Source organism: Hemiscyllium ocellatum, chromosome 16 (assembly GCF_020745735.1).
Source record: "Hemiscyllium ocellatum isolate sHemOce1 chromosome 16, sHemOce1.pat.X.cur, whole genome shotgun sequence".
In the NCBI taxonomy this organism is placed as follows: Eukaryota; Metazoa; Chordata; class Chondrichthyes; order Orectolobiformes; family Hemiscylliidae; genus Hemiscyllium; species Hemiscyllium ocellatum.
Window position 1 is genome coordinate 59066387 of NC_083416.1, and position 20963 is coordinate 59087349.

Sequence of the window (20963 nt, forward strand, 5' to 3'; positions counted from 1 at the left end):
GCAGAGATGCTGTGAGCATTCAGGCAGTCTCGCAGTGGGGAGTGCACACTATGACAGCAAGTGCAAAGCCCAGACTTTCAGTCTGGTTCAGTTCATGAGCTGTGTGCGTATCCCTGAGTGCAGGCAGTGTCCTGTATGCAGATTGGAGATGTGACATGAGAGTTCTTAGATGCTGGCACATAACTGATGCCAAAGTCTATAGATATGGGATTTGTTTGAGTGATGCCCATGAGGCATGTACTGAGTTGTTCATGCTCCATGTCCAAAATGGTGACTCTTTGGAGCAAGCAAGGAGCTGAAGTTGTCAGGTGCCGATATTGAATTTCCATGTTGAGAATATTTGATATCAAGTTTGTTTGGCACACTTGGCAAAATAGGAAGCAGAATATTAATGAGACAAGTTGAGACATTAACACGCAATAATCCCCTTTAATTTATTAACTCAATACTATCTTGTGAGAATCTCACCACCCTGCTTGTGAAAAGCTTAAATGGCATCACATTTTGCTTCCACCATAGAGGCTGACTTTACTGGACCCTTACCATGATTTGGTCACAAATCTTTCAATAAAGCATGTCACTCAGTCCATGATAATATTTCCCTCACTGAGTTCACATTTCTTGAGTGTGACTTTACCTCAGAACCAGAACATGAAGCATTGACTCTGCTCCCCATGCAATAGGTACTATCAACCTGCTCAGTATTTCCAACACTTTTTGTTCTTGTTTCAGATTTTATTATCCACAGTCATGTGCATTTCAATGATCCTGCTTATTTAAGTTCTTATGAAATCAATGAACTTGCACTTAATTACTTTGGGCAGAGTGTTAAACAAAATAATTTAAATTTGCACAGTTAAGAACCAGTTGACTGTCATAAAGACAAACAAATATTAATGGCACATTTGGTTGATCAATTCAGTTCATGTTATCTTCTTTACATGAAAAGATAGAGAAAACTCAGACTCGCAGATTAGGTCTTTCGAAACTTTGCATGTGGGCTGAATGTTTTGTTCATTTGACACAATGACAGTTCTTCTAAAAAGGCAAAATGTTCTTTAAAGGTTTGTAGCTGTTTTTATTCCCTATACAACACTGACTGAGAGGGAGGAGAAAGAGTTTCTCTTCTTTCCAAAGGTATTTGTGAATGCGTAGCTTCATTAGAATCCACATCATTTCCATTTCGTTATCTTTCTCCTATGACACCTGATCTTCACATGCTATTGGTAGAATTCTGCATTTTCGCTCTCCCCTGGACTGGAAGAAATAAACTGAGGATCATAATTACTTGACGTTGGAAAAGGGTGGTTGATATTTTCAATTGGTGATTGATCTGCAGAACCTGTTGAAGACGAAGTATCATTTTCTGAGGTGTAAAGGCCTTTCCACTGTTTAATGGTTCGAATGCATTGTTCCCAGTCCAATTTGTCCAGTTGACGAGCTTTGAAAATGCAAGACGTAAACAATGTCCCTTGAAGGCTACGAAATAAATACCTGACAATATAAAGACACACATTAAAATTGTTTCTTACGTTTAAGAGGAGAGCTACTAACATGTCATCCAAGTTTAATCCAACCGCTATAAATTCATGAAGCTTACACTAGCAATTTTTTTCACTGTCAAAAAAAGTTCCTTTTTATAAAAGCATTAAACATATAATTCCGTGACAAATGTGATAAAGCCCAGCAGATCTGGATATATATGGGGTAATTTTAATCACCAAAATGGGTGAGTTTGGATCAAGTGGGAAGTTAAAAAAGATTAAAAATCTGAAACAGGAACCCAGCCTGCTTTCAAAAGGGTCTGGGTATTAATGGGGAAACTGACCCACTCACTGGAAATTGTCAGTCAGGTGTCTGTGTGTTTCTAGTTATGTAGCATTTCTTCTGCAAACTTGTGCCAACTAAACTCCCCATGCCTTGAGAATCTCAACAGGTAAAATGCATGTAAAATAATATATTACATTGGGTTCATTAAGCAAGTGCCATCTCATTGTGGGTCAAAGTGAAATTTCAGGCCCAACAAAGCTGTCAATAAACATTGCCCAGTTCTGCCATCTCTCTATGACAGCCGTCCAACATATCTCTGTGTCCCTGTAAATACTGGCCCCTACTGTGATTGCTGAAGTTCATATCGCTTCTGAATTCCCCACAACTTCCGGCTCTACCTGATTCTTCACATCTTCAATCTACAATCCCGCCATTAAGGCAAAATCTTGCATCTCCCCACATAATCTCTGACTTTGCTAAAATTACACCCAACAACATTCTCACCCCTAACCATGAATCCTCCAAACCCACACCTCATCAACCTTCAACATGTCACAATCTACTCAGATGCAAAACAATTAGCTGGATTCACTTTTATGGAGAATTTCATGGCTGGTTATTTAGGCCAGTTTCCCAGAAGGGAATCTGTTTTTTAAAAAAAAATGTTCCATGGCATTCAGAGTTACAAAGCACTGTCGCCGTGCATTGTTGGAGATGTAAAGTAGCTAAGTTAGAAACTTCCTATCAGATTTTGAACATTCCTCTGTTGGTTATTCATCCGCTAACAATGTCCCCATCATGAATTCCTAAATAGATTACCTTGGTAGCAGGGCTAGAACCGGTGTGATGAGACAGATGAGGTAAAAGAGTGGATCGGTCATCTGACGTTGCATTATCCAGTAGGGATTAGATGGAGGGTTGCAGATCACACATTTGGCACAGTATACAAGAGTGACCAAAAAGTAGAATGCGATACTCCCAATTATTGAACTCCAATGCAGCCAAGTCTGTCGGAAAATGGTTAAAAATGTAAGATGTAAAATAGTCTAAAGGATACAGACATAGATTTTCCTGACCTTATCTCTGGTAAAAGCCTGAATCATCAATCGAAAACGACAGAAAAATTACATTGAGGCTTATTTCACTGAATTTCTGTGCTCTTATTTTGTCTCAGAATTTCTAAAGTTGTCCAAAGGAGGATAGAGCTAATAATGTTATGATCCCTGATCCCATATCAATCAATGGTCCACAACTTTTCCACAATAACCCAAAATTATCTGTACAATTATTCTTTTTCAATTGTTCAAATCCCTCCAACATAAATGGATGAAATTCCAATGGAAGCTAGCAGACTTGATCATAGTGGCCTAACATGCATTGTATTTATATATGTGGTTGATACAGCGTGGCATTGGAAAAAACACAGCAGGTCAGACAGCATCCAAGGAGCAAAAGAGTCGACATTTCAGGTATAACCCTTCTTCAAGACTGGGGAGGGGGAAGAGGGCTGAGAGATAAATGGCGGGGGGCGGGGGGGGGGGAGAGGGAGGGGGGTTTCTAGGGGAAAGGTAGTTGGGACAGCGATAGGTGGATGAAGGTTGGAGGTGATGGTGATAGGTCAATGGGAAGTCTGAGGTGGATAGATGGGAAGGAAGATGGACAGACAAATCAGGTTATGAGGGCGCATCTGAGTCAAAGGCTTAGATTTGGGATGTGTTGAGGGAGGGGAGATTTGGAAACTGGTGAATTCAATGTTCAATCCATGTGGTTGTCAGCTCCTGAGGTTGAAGATGAGGTGTTCCTCTTCCAGTCTGTGGGTACATGACCTAGCCACTGGTCAGCCTGCTAAATCGTTAGAACAGGAGAAAAATAACTTACATACCTGACCTAGACAGATGCAATGCACATTTGGTGCTCTGTTTCCTCTCATGAAGATAATCACTCCACTGTACTTATTTAGTGATCAACAAGGTACAGTGGTTCAATAGAAAATAAAAATAATTTTGCCTTTTTGTTAATTTTTCAGAATTTACATTTACTCTATTCACTTTAAATTATTTTTGCATTTTCACAGTCTTTGGACAATATATATTGAACAAAACCGTTAAAGTAAATATTTCACTCTTTACATAACCTGTATTTATACATTCTGCTCCTTTATTTCTCCTTCCTTAGGTTTGGAATGCAACGTTCCTACATAGGGACAGACAGAAAGCTGCCAGGGTCCAATTGGGTGAAATCAATGGAAAACAATATGAGGCAGTTGGAATATTGTTTGATCCCATCTTGATAACTTCATGGTGTTTTGGTTCAGGTTACGGTGGCTGAAACCAGCATCCACATTGATTAACAAAAGGCTTCACTTGATCAATGTAAAAATTGGAATGGTTACTTTCTCTCTCATACAATCTACAGATTTAAAATCAAACTCAAAAGTCCTTAATAATTACTTTTTGATTCTTCCGTAATTCAATTTTAGTTTAATATGGATGGTGATCATCAGATGCAGCTAAGTTCTTAAAAATAAAAAGTCCAAACGTCAATACCTCAATTATCAACTTCATTATCCTCTTCACTCTTATAGTCTCTCCCAAACATGACCCAGCACATCATCAGATAACCTCCTTCCACAGAAAATATTAAGGCTTAATAACTTTAAAAGCTATTAATTATTACTCAGTTTCTGTTGCATTCTACATTTGCAGAACGAACAGTGATTATCTTCATTAATTATAATTATTTCTCAAAACTAAAGCCTGGAACTAAAATCTGTTTAGACATCCTGACGGTAAAACTAATTTCATATTCATATCCTGTGCTAGTATGACAGACAATGTTTGCTTCTATCATAGCAAGGAGATTTACTGGAAAATACTCAATGCATTTTTCCACTAGTTGAAGGACGATATAGTACGTATTTCTGAAATCTGTACTTACCCATGTTTTGGTTTCAATTGCCAGATGTGCTAGGATTGTAAAGATGGACAGAGTATTCATGGGTATTCCAAATGTAAAGACATCAATATTTGAATCACGATAAGTCTTAAAAGAAAAGATTAATACAGTTATTGAGTCATACAGTCTGAAAATTGACCCTTCATTCCAATCAGTCCATGTGGAACATAATAATGCGGAACAAACTAAACTAATTCCACCTGCCTGCTCCTGCCCTAATCCAATAAACCTCTCCTATTCATGTACTTATCCAAATGTCTTTTAAATATTGTAATTGAACCCATATCCAACATGTCTCAGGAAGTTCATACCACAAGTAAACCACACTCAACGTAAAATATTTTTCCCTCAGGTCTTTTTTTAAATCTCTCTCTTCTCACCTTAAAAATGTGCTCCCCAGTCTTAAAGCTCCTTGTCATGTGGAAATGACAACTATAATTTAACCCTATCCAGTCTTTCTTGATAACTCAAATCTTCCCTACCTGGCAACTCCCTGATAAATCTCTTCTAAATCCTGTCCAGCTTAATAATATCCTCCCTATAACTGTGTGACCAGAACTGGACACAGTATTCCAGAAGAGGCCTCATCAATGGCCGATACAAACTCAATATGACTTCCCAACTCCTAAACTCAAAGGACTGATAAAGGCAAGTGTGTTTTTATGTGACACAAACTTAAAGCAATTATGCACCTACACCCCTAGGTCCTTCTGCTCGTCAATACTACCCAAGGGTCCTGCTATTAATTGATTAATTCCTACTGTTAGTTGTACCAAAATGCAATTAATGTTTAAAAAAGTTTATGGAGAAGATAAAATGTAAATCTGATCAAAGTTAGCAATGAGTAGGTTGGCTCAAATACTTACAAAGTATGGAATGAAGAAGCAGACGAGACTCTGATAAAAGGCATCCATCATGTTGATCCCAAAAATACAGAGATTGGAGACCTGGAAAGAAGATGGGTTTGAGATGAAATTAACTTTGTTTTTCTGTGTGTTTTGAAGTTAGCAGTTTTGGAAAAGTGGTCAGCTGCAGATTGTAACAGTCAGGGGACAGTGTATTGCAATAACTGTTACATTTGATCCTGTCTAGAAACAAGGCAGGACACTAGAATACTTTGATAAGGTAACCAGATCCGATCAAGGGCCAGCCAGTCAGTGGGAAAAAGGGGCAGCCAAAGAAGGTGGCTTCATACAGCAATGTACCGCTGTTAGCTCTGAGAAGCTGCAGGCAGACTGATGTTTTAAGAGTCATTCAACACAGCTCAAGTTGGGGCTTAAAGAAAGCTCTGACCAGCTGTTGCTTGGTGTATCTTGAAAGACTGGAGTTTGGAAAAACTGAGAGGCAGTGCCAGCTTGGTGTGGCTAGCCATCAGTGAAAGAAGCTGAGATTGTGCCTTTAATAAATATTGGAAGCAGTTTAGAGAATATTGAGGGACTTAGTCTCATAAGTAGGGATTGATTTACCAGAATCAATAAGTATTTTTGAAACAGTCTGGGTTGAAGCAGCTTTGAGGGGTTATAAAGGACTGATCATCAAAAGTAAAGAATTGAGATGTTTGTCATGAAAATGATAGTGTTTTAATAATCACCACTAATGTTTTTCTGAATTGCTAAGAAATCAATGGGATTGTCTTGACTGTAATTGCCATTTGATGTGTTTTGTGTGGTGTTTGGTGCTGTTAATCTGTACTTACCTCATGTTGATTCTGGATTTTGGATTGTTTTATACACATGTATTTAGTAAATGGTTCTATTTTTATAATGTAATGTAGTAAAATTTATTTCATTCAAAACTATGAATTCTTATGGCTCTATTCTCTTAATAAGTGCATTGTATTTTAGACTTTGTCTATTTTAGACAAAAGTATTACTGGTTCCCAATGAGATTATAATATCAGTTTGGCAGACTTGTTGAGGATCATAATGGATAGTAAATGTTTCTACAATTTTGTTTTTATAAGTATCACATGTTGCTCATTAATCATTAACAATTAAATGGAGTCATAGAGATGTACAGCATGGAAATAGACCTTTTGGTCCAACCCGTCTTTGCCAACCAGATATCTCAACCCAATCTAGACCCACCTGCCAGCATCCTGTCCATATCCCTCCAAACCCTTCCTATTCCTATACCCATCCAAATGCCTTTTAAATGTTGCAATTGTACCAGCCTCCACCACTTCCTCTGGCAGCCCATTCCATTCACTGTCTGTGTGAAAAAGTTGCCCCTGAGGTCCCTTTTATATCTTTCCCATGTCACCCTAAACCTATGCCCTCTAGTTCTGGACTCCCCTACCCCAGGGAAATGACTTTGTCTATTTATCCTGTCCATGTCCCTCATAATTTTGTAAACCTCTATAAGGTCACCCCACAGCCTCCGACGCTCCAGTGAAAAAATCCTCAGCCTGTTCAGCCTCTCCCCATAGCTCAAATCCTCCAACCCCTTGCAACATCCTTGTAAATCTTTCCTGAACCCTTTCAAGTTTCACAGCATCTTTCTGATAGAATGGAAACCAGAATTGCACACGATATTCCAACAAAAATTGAACTCAAATTTCTCCAGTTTCCTCATTTCCCCTCTCCCCACCTTGTCTTAGTCCCAACCCTCGAACTCAGCACCACCTTCCTAACCTGCAATCTTCTTCCTGACCTCTCCGCCCCCACCCCCACTCCGGCCTATCACCCTCACCTTAACCTCCTTCCACCTATCACATTTCCAACGCCCCTCCCCCAAGTCCCTCCTCCCTACCTTTTACCTTAACCTGCTTGGCACACTTTCCTCATTCCTGAAGAAGGGCTCATGCCCGAAACGTCGATTCTCCTGATCCTTGGATGCTGCCTGACCTGCTGCGCTTTTCCATCAACACATTTTCAGCTCTGATCTCCAGCATCTGCTGTCCTCACTTTCTCCATCTGATCAAGATCCTGTTGTAATCTGAGTAAGCTTTTTCACTGTCTACTACAATTTTGGTGTCATCTGCAAACTTACTAACTGTATCTCTTATGCTTGCATCCAAATCATTTGTTTAAATGACAAAACGTAGAGGACCCAGCACCGATCCTTGTGGCACTCCACTGGTCACTGGCCTCCAGTCTGAAAAACAACTCTCTACCAACACCCTCTGCCTTCTACATTTGAGCCAGTTCTGTATCCAAACGGCTAGTTCTCCCTGTATTCCATGAGATCTAACCTTGCTAACCAGTCTCCCATGGGGAACCTTGTCGAACGCCTTACTGAAGTCCATATAGATCACATCTACCACTCTGCCCTCATCAATCCTCTTTGTTACTTCTTTAAAAAACTCAATCAAGTTTGTGACAATGATTTCCCAGCACAAAGCCATGTTGACTATCCCTAATCAGTCCTTGCCTTTCCAAATACATGCACATTCTGTCCCTCAGGATTCCCATCAATAACTTGCCACCACCGACATCAGGCTCACTGGTCTATAGTTCCCGGGCTTGTCCTTACTCCCCTTCTTAAAGAGTGGCACCACGTTAGCCGACCTCCACTCTTCCGACACCTCACATATGACTATCGATGATACAAATATCTCAGCAAGAGGCCCAGCAATCACCTCTCTAGATTCTCACAGAGCTCTAGGCTTCTAACTGTCTGTCTAACTGATCCATGCAATCTGATAAGATTCACAACCAACAGCATTTATTGCCAATATAATCCACAGCAACCCTTAAACTCTATTTAAACTCCCACATCTGACAAGAAGCGCATATCACTCTACTAAAGGCCATTTTTGCACCTTCACAATCTACAGACCCAGAAAATAATACCGTTTTATTCCTCTCCAAAACAATGCCCCAAATTAAATTAATAGTTATGGCTTATATTTTAAGTTTAATCAAGAGACATATCTCAAAAAACATATAATCAAGAAAGAACCCACTCTACTCACTACTGCAGATTTCTGTAGGTCCCATTTAAAAACAAACACTTATCTGTTTTTATGCTATGAACTTCATCCAAACAGTTCCTCCAAGATTAGTTGTGAATTTCCCTGTTTGTTAGTTTTCCCAGATACACTCCGATGTCCAGCGATACATGAATTCAAATAGCAAAGGCAGTGACTGTGCAGATTCACTGCTGTGTCAGTTTCTCTCTCTCTCTGTCCTGCACTGACCTCACCATGTGCTTCCTTTGTCTGTACTTCTCCCTTTTAATACTGCTGTTGTTTTGACTTTTTTTCCCAAAGTTCCAGAACAATGCAACAGCATATAAAACAGCAATCGCTGCTCCTAGAATTTGAGGAAATCACCTCCAACACCTAAAATATCTCAATAAAGGAACAGTTGTTACAGCCAGAAATTTGGATTACCCAGAAATGTTCTTTTTACACATTGATATCCTCTAACACCTTTACTTTCCCTCAACATTATTTGATTGCACTGTAATACAGTATCTTAGAAAAATAATGCACAATGAAATGATTCACGCAACCCAATGCTCCTCTGAAAAATAACCCAGATATAATTTCTGGAGCATTTGAGAGATCCTAATTCACCCTACGACTCACCCACACAAAGTAAGACCAGGTTTAAAATTGATTCAGAATCTTTTAATAACTATTTTCACAGCATGCAAAATTTTGGCTTCCTTCTCCAGAACATCTTAAAGGTACATTGTTAAGCTTTGGTTTTGATCTTGAGTCCAAAATAGTTCTAGACTTTCTTTTTGAGAAACAATGCATATGACAATAAGATGTGTAATTCATTTGGTAAATTAATTTTTACAAGTGAAAAACTATCAAATAACATTCAGGACTCAATACACTTAAATGAATTTTAGCACAGACTTTACTTATGATTTTTACATATAGTAGGCAATCATACTATAAGTGTTAACTTTACCGCAGACTGCTGACCACTTTTATACAGCTCAGGGAATTCCAAAAGCAGTCCTGCAGAAATATCTTTGTCCAGTATTCCACACAGTAATGGAGGCAGGGAAGTGAAGAAAAGATTGAAAAAAATCATCAACCAATAGTCAATCATTGTTGTCCCAGTAAATCCACAGAAAAACTGGTACCAGAATAAGAGATTCACATAGGCCTGAAGGGATGAAGAAATGGGAAACAAAATCAGAACATAAACATTATTGAAAAAGTGATACAAAACTACTAGAATTTTAAAATATAATTTTATGGGAAACTGCGGAAGTGAAAAGTTAACATGTTAATATTCAGTGACACATAATGATGCTTGAAAAAGATATTGCCAGTTTGATTGTACTGAACTTCAACGTTAGGGGCTCCAACAATTTACATAGTGATCTAGATGCAAGGTGAAGTCCCCATCACTCTGTTTGAATAGTTTCACTTCAATCTAACTTCAATGCACTTCTTGCATCACTCTACCATTTCTATTGCTAACACAACTATAATGTTTGTTTTAATTGCTCCAGCTTTCCCTGAACTGCGTTTTCATTCTAATTTGTCTCAGAGTTGTCTTCGATTGTGGCTTACCATAATTCTTCACATGTCAATTCAATGCTGTCTATCAGGTTCGGTGAACTGACCATGCTAAATTGCCCGTAGTGTTAGGTGCATTAGTCAGGGGTAAATGGAGGGGAACGGGTCTGGGACGGTTTCTCTTCAGTGGGTTGGTGTGGACTTGTTGGGCCGAAGGGCCTGTTTCCACACTGTAGGGAACCTAATCTAATCTAAAAAGAGGCCTTCATGGGAAAACATTTAAGCAGCAGCCACAAAGTATGCACTCAGTTGTTTTTTTTCATGATGCTGAAACATGAAATGATGCCATGCAAAAGTTCCTCGAGTTGTCATAACAGCTATGAAACTGGTTTCACAATTTTATGAAAGTGTGTTTAAATATATGGAAACAATTGGATAAACAAGCACTAAAGTGCAGTGTTACACTGCCTTCTTAGTGATAACGGCTTCATGTTTTTACTTCTGCTGTCTGAGGGCAATTTTGAAATTCTATCATCTCTGTGTTTATTTAAAACTGGCAACAGAATTTCTGATACACTTATATATTTAAAAGTTTGAGGTTGACTCTGCCAGAACTGTCATGATGGGACCTGAAGTTTAATGTTTTGGTCGATGATATCAATAACCAAATAACTGTGAGCACAAAATGCAAAAGGCTTCTGATGGACAATGGACTGGTATGTTTGGGAGGGATATGGAAAAAGGTTAACTTTATTCACTTACCACATTCTTGTAAAAGAAATAAATAGTCATGTTGGACAATCGAGTGTAGCACCAATGACCATGCACCAGGAGCAGCTTTTTTAGATGTTTGAAGTGAGAGATTGAAAAATCACTGGCCATCACAGCCTATCAATACAGAATACGAGTGGAATGTCAGTGTTTGTTAGGTACCATGCAGAACTGCACAGCATACGCAGCAGAGATATGCAATTCAACACAGCCATGTCCAAACCAGTTTATGCTCCACTCCCGCCCTTCCTCACTGAACTCTATCAACATTGCTTTTTGTTCTCTTTTCCCTCACATCTAACTGCCCTGAAAAAGCATGTCATCCACCATCATTGTGGTCACGAGTTTCATATTCTAAACATTTCTTATTTGATTTCCTGATGCCTACCCTATATTGATCTTCTCTAGTTTTTCTCTTCACAAGTGGAAATATTCTATCTGTGTCTACCCTATGAAAACTTCTAATAAGATTAAAATCCTCATTTTGGTCACCCCTCAGCCATCTCTTCTCAAAAAAAGAGAAATAATCTGTTCACCCTTTCCTCATAGATATAACTGCATTACTACATACATCTACATAAATCATGTTTCACCTTCTCTTGTGTCTCTAAATCCTTCTTATTAAATGATCAAGATCTGTGCAAAATATTCCAAAGTGTTATTAAAGGAGGACAATTCAGCATGAATGTACAGACTAATTTGGGGAGTAATTCATACCATTATGGAGTTGGAAGGGTGTTATGCTAAACCACTGTACCAACCAACTTTTCAGCAGTATCCATTTTTGATTTGATTAGCACAGGGAATTTAGGAAATACTGTACCTGCATTCCTTCTTGACCGAAGAGTCCAACACCCACATCAGCAGCTTGGATCATGCTGACATCATTGGCCCCATCACCTGGAAGGTGAAATATATTGTTGCAGAGTTTATTCGTTATGCACAGAATGATCAATAATTACATATGCTTTTGCCCTGCATTTTCAGTATTTCCAATAACAGCAAACAATGAAAGGTGTACAAATTCAGAGATTGTGTTTTGCACAGCTTTCATTGGGTAACATGATTTAATAAGATACTAAACTTGTTCACTGTGATACAGAACAGAATTTCTCAAAATTACATGAATAAACTTGAGTTAGGATTGACTTCCCACACAACTAATTCTGATTTTTAATTTAATAATGGTATTTAGATTCAAGAGGTAAATAGATATTTTACAAACATTTTTCACATTGATTAGCATAAAGTAATAAAGATAGCCAGGAGCAAGTCACTTGCACATGCTCTCATTGAGAAATGTATGTTATGTTGGGATGAATTTTCAATGTCTTTAACATTTGCAAACATTGAGAAATGCATACATATAGACTCTTGTTTTAATTAGTCACCACTTGAGCCATATTAACTAGATTCATCAGGATTTTGGTCCAAAACACAAAACTATCTTCAATTTACCACCAAGTGGCAGCCTTACTCAGAGGCCAGATGATTGCTGGTGTGGGAAGTTGAAAAGTACTAAAGTACTCCTGACAGAACTACAATAGGATCTCAAGTTGAGTTGGTAGATTTTTATTCAATAGCAGGTTAGAAATATCTTTTGCTAATATTGTGTTGTGGAATGGTTAATTCAAGTCAAATTGTATGTTTTTAACCTCATGAATTTTAACCAATTAATTGCAGTGTTGAGTATTATACATTGCTAAGTGCTCTGACAACATGATTTTATTAAAACAAGGAACTGTGGATTGCTGGAGGTCTGGAACATACTAAAACAGAAATTTCTAGAGAAACTCAGCTGGTCTGGCAGCATATGTGAAGAGAAAGAAGAGTTCTTGCTTCAAATCATAGAATCACCCCAGTGATCGAGGCCATTTGACTCATTGCGTCTGCACTGACCCTCTGAAGAGCATCCCACTCAATCTCTGTGATAACACATATATCATGATTTATCCACCCAGCCTGCAGATCCTGGACACTACAGAGCTACTTTTAGAATGGCCAATTCACCTTAGCTGCACACCTTTCAACTGGGGGAGGAAACCGGAGTGCCTGATGAAAACCTACACACACACAGACAGAATGTCAAACACCACACAAACAGTTATTGGAATTGAACCTAGGCCCTTGGTGCTGTGAGGCAGCAGAGCTAACTGCTGTGCCACCATACTGCACCTGTTTCAGAAAGATTTTGAAGAATGATTCAGACTTGAAACGTTACTTCTGTTTCTCTCCTCACAGATGCTGCCAGACCTGCTGAATTTCTCTAGCAATTTCTGTTTATTTGTTATATGATTTTATTTAAGATTTGAAAAAATCTGAATTTAATTATTTAGAAGACTTTCATTTAAAAGGAAAGAATTGTAAGCGTAAAAATGCATAAAACATAATCATTGGCAATTTCACAAACTTGCTAAAGCTAATGATGGTTTATATTGTACTTTGATTTTGATACCAATCATCTTATTTGGGAATCCAAAAACGCCATTATATTGGCCCAAAGGATGTTTGTTTGGTAGTTTTGCTTAGATTGATCACATGTGAAAAACTATAAAATGCAGGCATTCACATAATTCCCAGTGTGCAATGGGGCTAATTTTATTCACAAAATGAGAAGGGGGAGGGATGGGAACAGTTAGGGGACATAAAACATTCAGATCTGATTGCATTAAGGAAAGCATTAATTTCAAAAATAGCAATTAAAAATGTGCATATTTTTACCATTTATTTAAGGAATAACAATAAAATGACACATACCTATTGCTAATGTCATGACATTTAGGTGAGCACGGACAAGCTTGACCACTATGCTTTTCTGCAGAGGAGTGCAACGACAACACAGCACAGATTGGCAACACTTTACAAGATCCAGGAACTTCTTCTGCAGATTTCCATGGAAGATTACACTCAAAGTCTTTCCATCAATCACTAGACCAAAGCTGGGTTTGAGTACAGAGGAAACAGGTGCAAAGTCCATTGGTACATTGGATGTGGTGCTATTTACTTCTTTATACATTCTCATTTTGTCCAAGATGCAATCCAGTGAAGATTCACAGGTCTCCTGATAATTAAAGAACATACAGATGAAAAAGTAGAATATTTGAATGAGCTATTGTCAGGGATATGCAGCTAATGCCTGTTCATCTCCAACACACTGCAGGACAGGGCTATAAGCTATTGCTAAGTATTCAATACAATATTTGATAGATCATTACAAATAGGGATGATATAACCAAGCTTGGTTAAGCTTTCATTTTCACAGATAAATCTACAAACACTCCTGGGACAAACTGAAGTTTGGAGAGACAAAGTCCTGGGTGCCCTAGATATAAAACCCGCAGGTGACATATACGCTACTATGGCGTCAGTGTATATCCTTTCAACCTCGTGATGGCAGACCATAGCTACAAGACATCCATCAAACTGATTAGGTCAGTTTCTTTTCCTTTCTTTCATTTGATTTCAAGGCATCACCACACTTCACACTAATGTGGACAGCTAAGCAAATATCGCTTCAAATTGCACTCTAAGGAAGGTGCTAACCCAAGTGATTAAATTATGCATACCCTATTCACCACATGGTAACTGTTTGCATACACAGCTCCTTTTGTCTATTTTACCAGGATAGTACCAACACATCTGAAGACATCTGTTCCCCATCACCTGACACACACACTTGTCCTGTGGTTTCCTTCAGATTTACACAACATGGTTGCAGAAAATGGCATCCCCAAAAGGAAAGATCTCTCCTCCACCAACAATAATCCTCATAATCTATGTCAGAATATATGTGTTTCAGGTATAATGTACCTAGCAACTAAATAATATCTAGCAAATCTATTTATTGTTCAGCAAGATTGAACCATCTTCTGCTGAAGATTGCAAATGGGCATCTTTTTCCACCTGGTATCAGTTGCTTTATAATAGCAGCAAGATGGATTGATGGCAGTGAATTTACTCAAAACATCCCAGATGATTCCAGCAGAAACTAACACAGACAAGCATGTTTTGTTTTTTTATTCTGTGGTCAGGTGGCCAGCAGCAGAAATGGTTAAGAGCTATAGTAAAGCATGCTGTGAATTTGGGTCAAGCTAGTTTAAACTCTGCCCTTGATTAAAACTACAGCCAGGACATGTTGTGACATGGTGTGACCTGTTTTGTAAGCTATGACCTGCAATTTCCAAATAAACCATGTGTCATTGCAGTCAGCTAGACAGACTGGAACCTATCACCTTGTATAGAATATGGAATGTGACTATTTAACATTTAGGAAGTTTTTTAATCATTAATAGTCCATTAGCGTAGATAGAACACCATGATCAAGGTTTTGGTCAATTAATTGGCGGAGTGCCAAAGGTATTTCTGCGAGGACACATTTTTTTGTAATAAAAGACAATAGAACAAAAGATTCTCAGGAGAAACCTTCAAGACCAACATGTGAGAAGTACATGTCCTGAAATGATCTTCAGAGAAGACAAAGAATCATGAGGTAAGATCAATATTGAGAACAAAGTTGACCATTTCACTTAAACTGGGGTAGTATTTGTTTGAAGCCCAACTTATGGAGTTAAAGTTAAGGATAGGGTTAAATGTGAATTAGTCAAAGCTAAGGTTAAGTTAAGTTAAATGAAGTGAGTTAAAGTTGAAGTTATGCTAGATGAAGTAAGAAATAAATATTGCATTGAATGTATGTTTTATAAAAGGGCGAACGAACTGTGGATGCTGGAAATCAGAAGCTAATACAGAAATTGCTGGTAAATCTCTGGCCGTGTCCATGGAGAGAAATAGAGTTAACGTTTTGGGTCCAGTGATCCTCTTTCAGAACATGGAGTGCAAAAGGCAAAGACACATGGAAAATGAACTATATCATGTTGCAGTGTCCGAGTAACTTGTTGAAGTAGTGGAATATATGTTTTATATTGAGTATTGAGGATTAAATAAAGATGGGTTTGTTGAATCAATTTGAGTTGTCTGTCGTTTGTCAAATAAAGGATGTGTACCTGGATAAAAGGTTGAAGTATTCCTTTTGGGCAACAATTCACAAAAGTTACAGCATTTGCCAATAGGATACAACTTATTAGAACTGTTTAATTAAATTATGTGATTCTTGTGACACTGTTGGTGTATGGGCAACAGGTTTGATATACTGTTATGGTGTAGGATGGGTACTGGATTGAAGGGCTACTTCTTTACTTGAGGCTGAGAGAGATGGACTAGGCAGAGTACAAATAAAAATACATTAAATCTAATTAAAACAAACACTTCGGTGACATTGCCTTCTCCGCCAGCAGTCATAGGAGAGTTCATAGTATCAACCATCATGCTGCTTTCATCCGAGGAGTTCTGTTTTTAGAATTGTCCCTCCCCAGGCAATTATGGAGCAAAACTGTGGAGTGCAACAAGTAAAAACACATGGAAAATATTGTGTTGCAGTGTTCTAGTCAACTTGTCAAGGCAGTGGAAGTGTCATTTTAAACTGTGAAGGTCTTTTTGATAATAATAGCTCTGAGGCTCATGTCACATTGTAACATTCAGTGCTGTTTTCTGGGCCACTTACAATTAGGGTCATTATCCATGCATGTAAAGGTCGACTTAGTTACAACAATCCTGTTTTTACCAACTTATTTCTTAAAGAGGTGGGGTGGGGGGGGGTGGGGGTGGAGTAGGTACATGTTTAAAAATGAATGCACTTTGAGGATATTTAGTATATCATCTGTTCATAGATTGTGTGGTTTCCATGTCGACATACACTTTATACTTTTAAGGTGTAGAAGCTTTCCTGGTACAAGAAGTGGAAGGGATGGTCTGTGAAAACTTTAGGGAGCATCATGGGTGGCCCCCACCCCATTACATCCTGGACGTTGGCTAGATCTCCACAGAATTCACATGGAGAAGCATTCGGTGATACAGTTTGACTTCAAGGACATGGATAGACAATATAAATGAAACAATCCACAAATCTAAACAGGATGCAGGAGCAGAGAGACCTAAGTGTGTATGTGCTTAAGTCATTAAAGGGGTGAGGACAGATTGACATAGCAGATAGCACACCAGACAGTATTCTAGGATTATTAAGAGGAGAATAGTGTAAGATTAAGGAGAGTTTGGCCAACTTACACAAAATATTGGTTTACAAGAATGGTTGCAGGGATGATCAGTTTAGTTATGAAGATAAATTGGAAAAGTTGAGATTGTTTTCCTTGGAGCAGAGAAGGCCAAGAGAAAATCTGATTAACTGCTCAAAATCAACAAAATTCTGACAACCACCTGATGAAGGAGCAGCGCTTCAAAAGCTAGTGCTTCCAAATAAACCTGTTGGACTATAACCTGGTGTTGTGTGATTTTCAACAGAATTCTGGATGCAGTAAGTAGACAGAAAATGTTCCAAATCAGAAAGGAATTGAGAATGAGAGAGCACAGGTTTAAACTAATTAATAAAAGAGACAAAAGTGACAGGAGGATGAAGTTTTCCACGCAGAGAGTAGCCGGGGTATAGAATGTACTGCTTGAGAGTGTGATAGAGGCAGGTTCAATCAAGGCATTGGAAAGGGAAGCAAATGGTTGTTTGAAAATGAAAGAATGTGTAGAGTTACAAACAAACAGGAGAATGGCATGACATGATGACCGGATAGTGTCCTTCTATGCTGTAAGTATCTGTAATTCTATGAATTAGATGGTTTTATTCCATTATTACTTTGCAGTGAAATCACATCGGATGAATTCCCCAGGTGTAAGTTAAAATAAATTAAGAAACTAACAATTGCAGATGAGCTGATATTACAGAGATCCTCTGTGGCTGACTGAAATATCCTAATGCCATTAAAGTGGAGTATAATCATTATCTTTATAGCTGCAGCGATAACAATGCAGGCAGATAACTTGCGAGAAGTCAATATTCACCACTTGGCAGAAACTCTGATTTGCCTCTTTGATAAATGCTCTTTGCTTACTTGCATGGGACTTGCAAATCTACATATTCTTCAGGAGACAGTATTATCTTAAATAGATTTGGGCACAATCAGTTTAAGTGCTGTCTCAATCCTGTTCCTTTTTCACAATGGCATATGAAAGGTATGTCCATGAAGAATGCTGTCAAGAGGCCTGTCTACACCTATCACAAGTAACCACTAATTTCTTAAGAGGCTAATTATGAGAAAAATGACTTAAATCCTGTACTTTCCTGGTTTAGTCAAGTTCCACATCATCTAGCTACAAAATCTATTGCAAAGGTCAACTTAACTCTAAAAAACAAATACATAATCTGCTGCTACTGCTCAAAGTTGGAGCTGCAAAGTTTCCAAGTACATTTACCCCATTGGTTTGACATTTACGAGAGACCAGGAACCACAAATTAAACTGTAATATGAAGCAGAAAGGAAAGGTTAGAAAAATGCCAAACACTTATTTGAAAATGTCAACAGTTTTTAGGTTAGAAATTACTTTGCTTTAAAATAACCTGGTTGCCACTTTCTGCGGTAATCTGTCAATGTGTACTTTTAAAGAAAAAGATTTGATGGAGCCAAATATTTCGATATGTGTTCATTTGGTGTAACTTCCTATCAAAGTCAGAATGCGTTTTCTCTCACTATTGATAGTGGGGAATAAAATAAATAAAATAAAATCCTTGGCTTCTTCTCTGACAGATAGTATGAGATACTGTGCAGGTTCCTGTACTCTTTCAGCACCTTCAGTCGTGTAAATGTGCTAGATCCACCAGGTTGGAACTGGACATGTTTGTCCATATTCTAATGATGAAAGAAACACATTCATCAAGGTGTTCGGTCTTTTTTTAAATCATGGAATGGCACATAGTTATAAAGAGGGAGAAAGGAGGGTAGTTTGAGGGTTGGGGCTGAGAGACATGGAAGTGAGGGTAATGAAATGTCCTGTCAAATTTAATGGTCTTTTTTCCTCTATTTCCAAAATGACAGTCAACCAAATTGATTAACTGGTTCTATCCTGCATGAGAACATGTGCATGAGAAGGCCACAGCTGGGGGATTACGTGTATGCCTGTGTCACTGTGCGCCTGTGTCATTGTATGCCTGTGTCGCTGTGTGCCTGTGTCACTGCACACCTGTGTCTAGGTGCAAAAGACATTGGAGCAGAATTAGACCATTCAGTCCATTGAATCTACTCTGCCATTTGATCATGACTGATATATTTCTCAACCCCGTGGTCCTGCCTTCTCCCCATAAGCCTTGAAAATCAAAACAGCTCACAATATTCCAAATACAGTCTTCTACTGCCTCAGCAGGAGATCCCTGTTGTTGTAATCTAGCCCTCTCAAAATTAATGCGAACATTGCATTTGCCTTCTTGACTGCCAAATGAGCTGAAAATGTGTTGCTGGAAAAGCGCAGCAGGTCAGGCAGCATCCAAGGAGCAGGAGATTCGACGTTTTGGGCATAAGCCCTTCTTCAAGAATCCTGACTGCCAAGTGAGCCTGCATATTAACCTTAAGAGAATCCTAAACCAGGACTCTGAAGTCCCTTTGTGCTTCAGATTTCTAAAGCCTTTCCCAGTTTAGAAAGCAGTCCATGCCTGTAGTCTTCCAACACATAGTAGCCAATGCATGGACAACTGTGCCATTTGTATCCTAGCTAATACTAATCTTTCATCAAACAATTGGATAAGTATCCCAATTTGAAAATAATTTTGCAACATACATAGCTGCTCATCTCCTAGACTGATGTTTTTTTCTTTTCTGACTTGGAGTAGTTGATCACAATTATCTGCATTTCAATGTATGATGCTTCTCAGCAGGTTGTTGAGATGCCTTATCAAGCTTTACACAATTTATTATTTCTGAACTGCACAATTATTATGGATCTGCACAATTACCTGTGGTGTTTCTTATTGGCATGTGTGTGACTGATGCTAGCTCAGTGCTTCCCTGCTGAGTGTGCATCAAATCATTTCTTCCAACTAATTTTTTGTTTGGAATAATTTTAATGTTACACAACTTTATTAGGAACGAGGAGATGTTGAGTGGAATCTTTGAGGGATCTGAAAGACATGGTTTGTGCAGTATTGGTGAGAAGTCCAGTGAGGACTATCTTGACGATGGGGGCAGCCTACTTCATCTCTGATCTTTTTGCTGAGCGGACACTGGCAAATTTCCAATTCGAGGGATTGTTGGTTTTTCATGCCTTACTAACACTGCAACTCACCTCATTAATCTTTAGCTAGCTCTCTTGCCAGATGCACTGAACAAGCTAGACATCAAGAAATGGCCACAAGGGAAATTGACACCAAGTATGAAACTCGAGACAAGGTGAAAGGAGGACCTACCCAATGCCTCCCTCATCCTGAAGGCCACCTTTTTTTGTGTGGCTGCAGCAGGGGGGTAGAGACTGTCAAACATCTTCTGCTGCAATTTGCCTTTGCAAAGAAAATCTGCAGAGAGATGCAGCAGTTTTTGTCGATGTTTGTCCTAAGCAACTCTGTGACGTATGCCTCTTTGCACTATAGGCTGTTCCTCAGGATGCACAGGGAGACAAACATTGACTGTGCCTAGAAGAACATCAACTCAGTGAAAGTGCTCTTTGTTCTATCCAAAACTTGTTGGTCTTCCACTGTAAACTGTTGACCCTGACCAAGTGTTGCATATGGTCACATTCTGAGGTCCAGGGCTATGTGCTGAGCGACACAGTAAAGCCTGGGACAGCTGCTGCCAAGACGCAATGGGGAAAGACCATCATCTAATGTCATTCTGCCAAAATATAACTAGGATCTGTTCAGCTGTCAGACCCTGCTGGTGTTTCTAAAGAAACATAAGTTTCCTGTATAAGAATAAAATATCTTTTTTGTTGCAACTGTGGAGAATGTTTAGGAAATGTCAAAATTCTAATTTTTTTTCTACAAAGTCTGTACATAACTTGTTTCCAACATTTGTATGCACTTATAGATGATTTTATGAATAAAGAATACTTCTTAAGTATCAAAAGAAGGTCTTTGAATCTGCTAACTTCTCATCATGAAGATGGCACCTTACCAATACACTGGCAGGCAGCTTTGAAAGTACAAACTTGCATTTCA

The 20963-nt window shown here is 38.6% G+C and overlaps 1 protein-coding gene across 3 annotated transcripts in view; it reads right to left on the reverse strand.

Moving 5' to 3' along the window:
- Positions 1-446: 446 nt before the first annotated feature.
- atp10b (ATPase phospholipid transporting 10B) overlaps positions 447-20963 on the reverse strand; it is a 253403-nt gene continuing 232886 nt past the window's right edge. For 2 of the 3 annotated variants that reach the window (XM_060836863.1, XM_060836864.1), the window contains exons 16-23: positions 13682-13985; positions 11748-11824; positions 10916-11041; positions 9594-9794; positions 5592-5672; positions 4708-4812; positions 2590-2777; positions 447-1494 (exon numbers count right to left, since the gene is read on the reverse strand). In XM_060836863.1, the coding sequence (XP_060692846.1) occupies positions 1221-1494; positions 2590-2777; positions 4708-4812; positions 5592-5672; positions 9594-9794; positions 10916-11041; positions 11748-11824; positions 13682-13985 (1356 nt within the window). In that variant the 3' untranslated portion in view covers positions 447-1220. Of the gene's footprint in view, positions 1495-2589; positions 2778-4707; positions 4813-5591; positions 5673-9593; positions 9795-10915; positions 11042-11747; positions 11825-13681; positions 13986-20963 lie in introns of those variants that run through there. The other variant, XM_060836865.1, reaches the window with a different exon arrangement.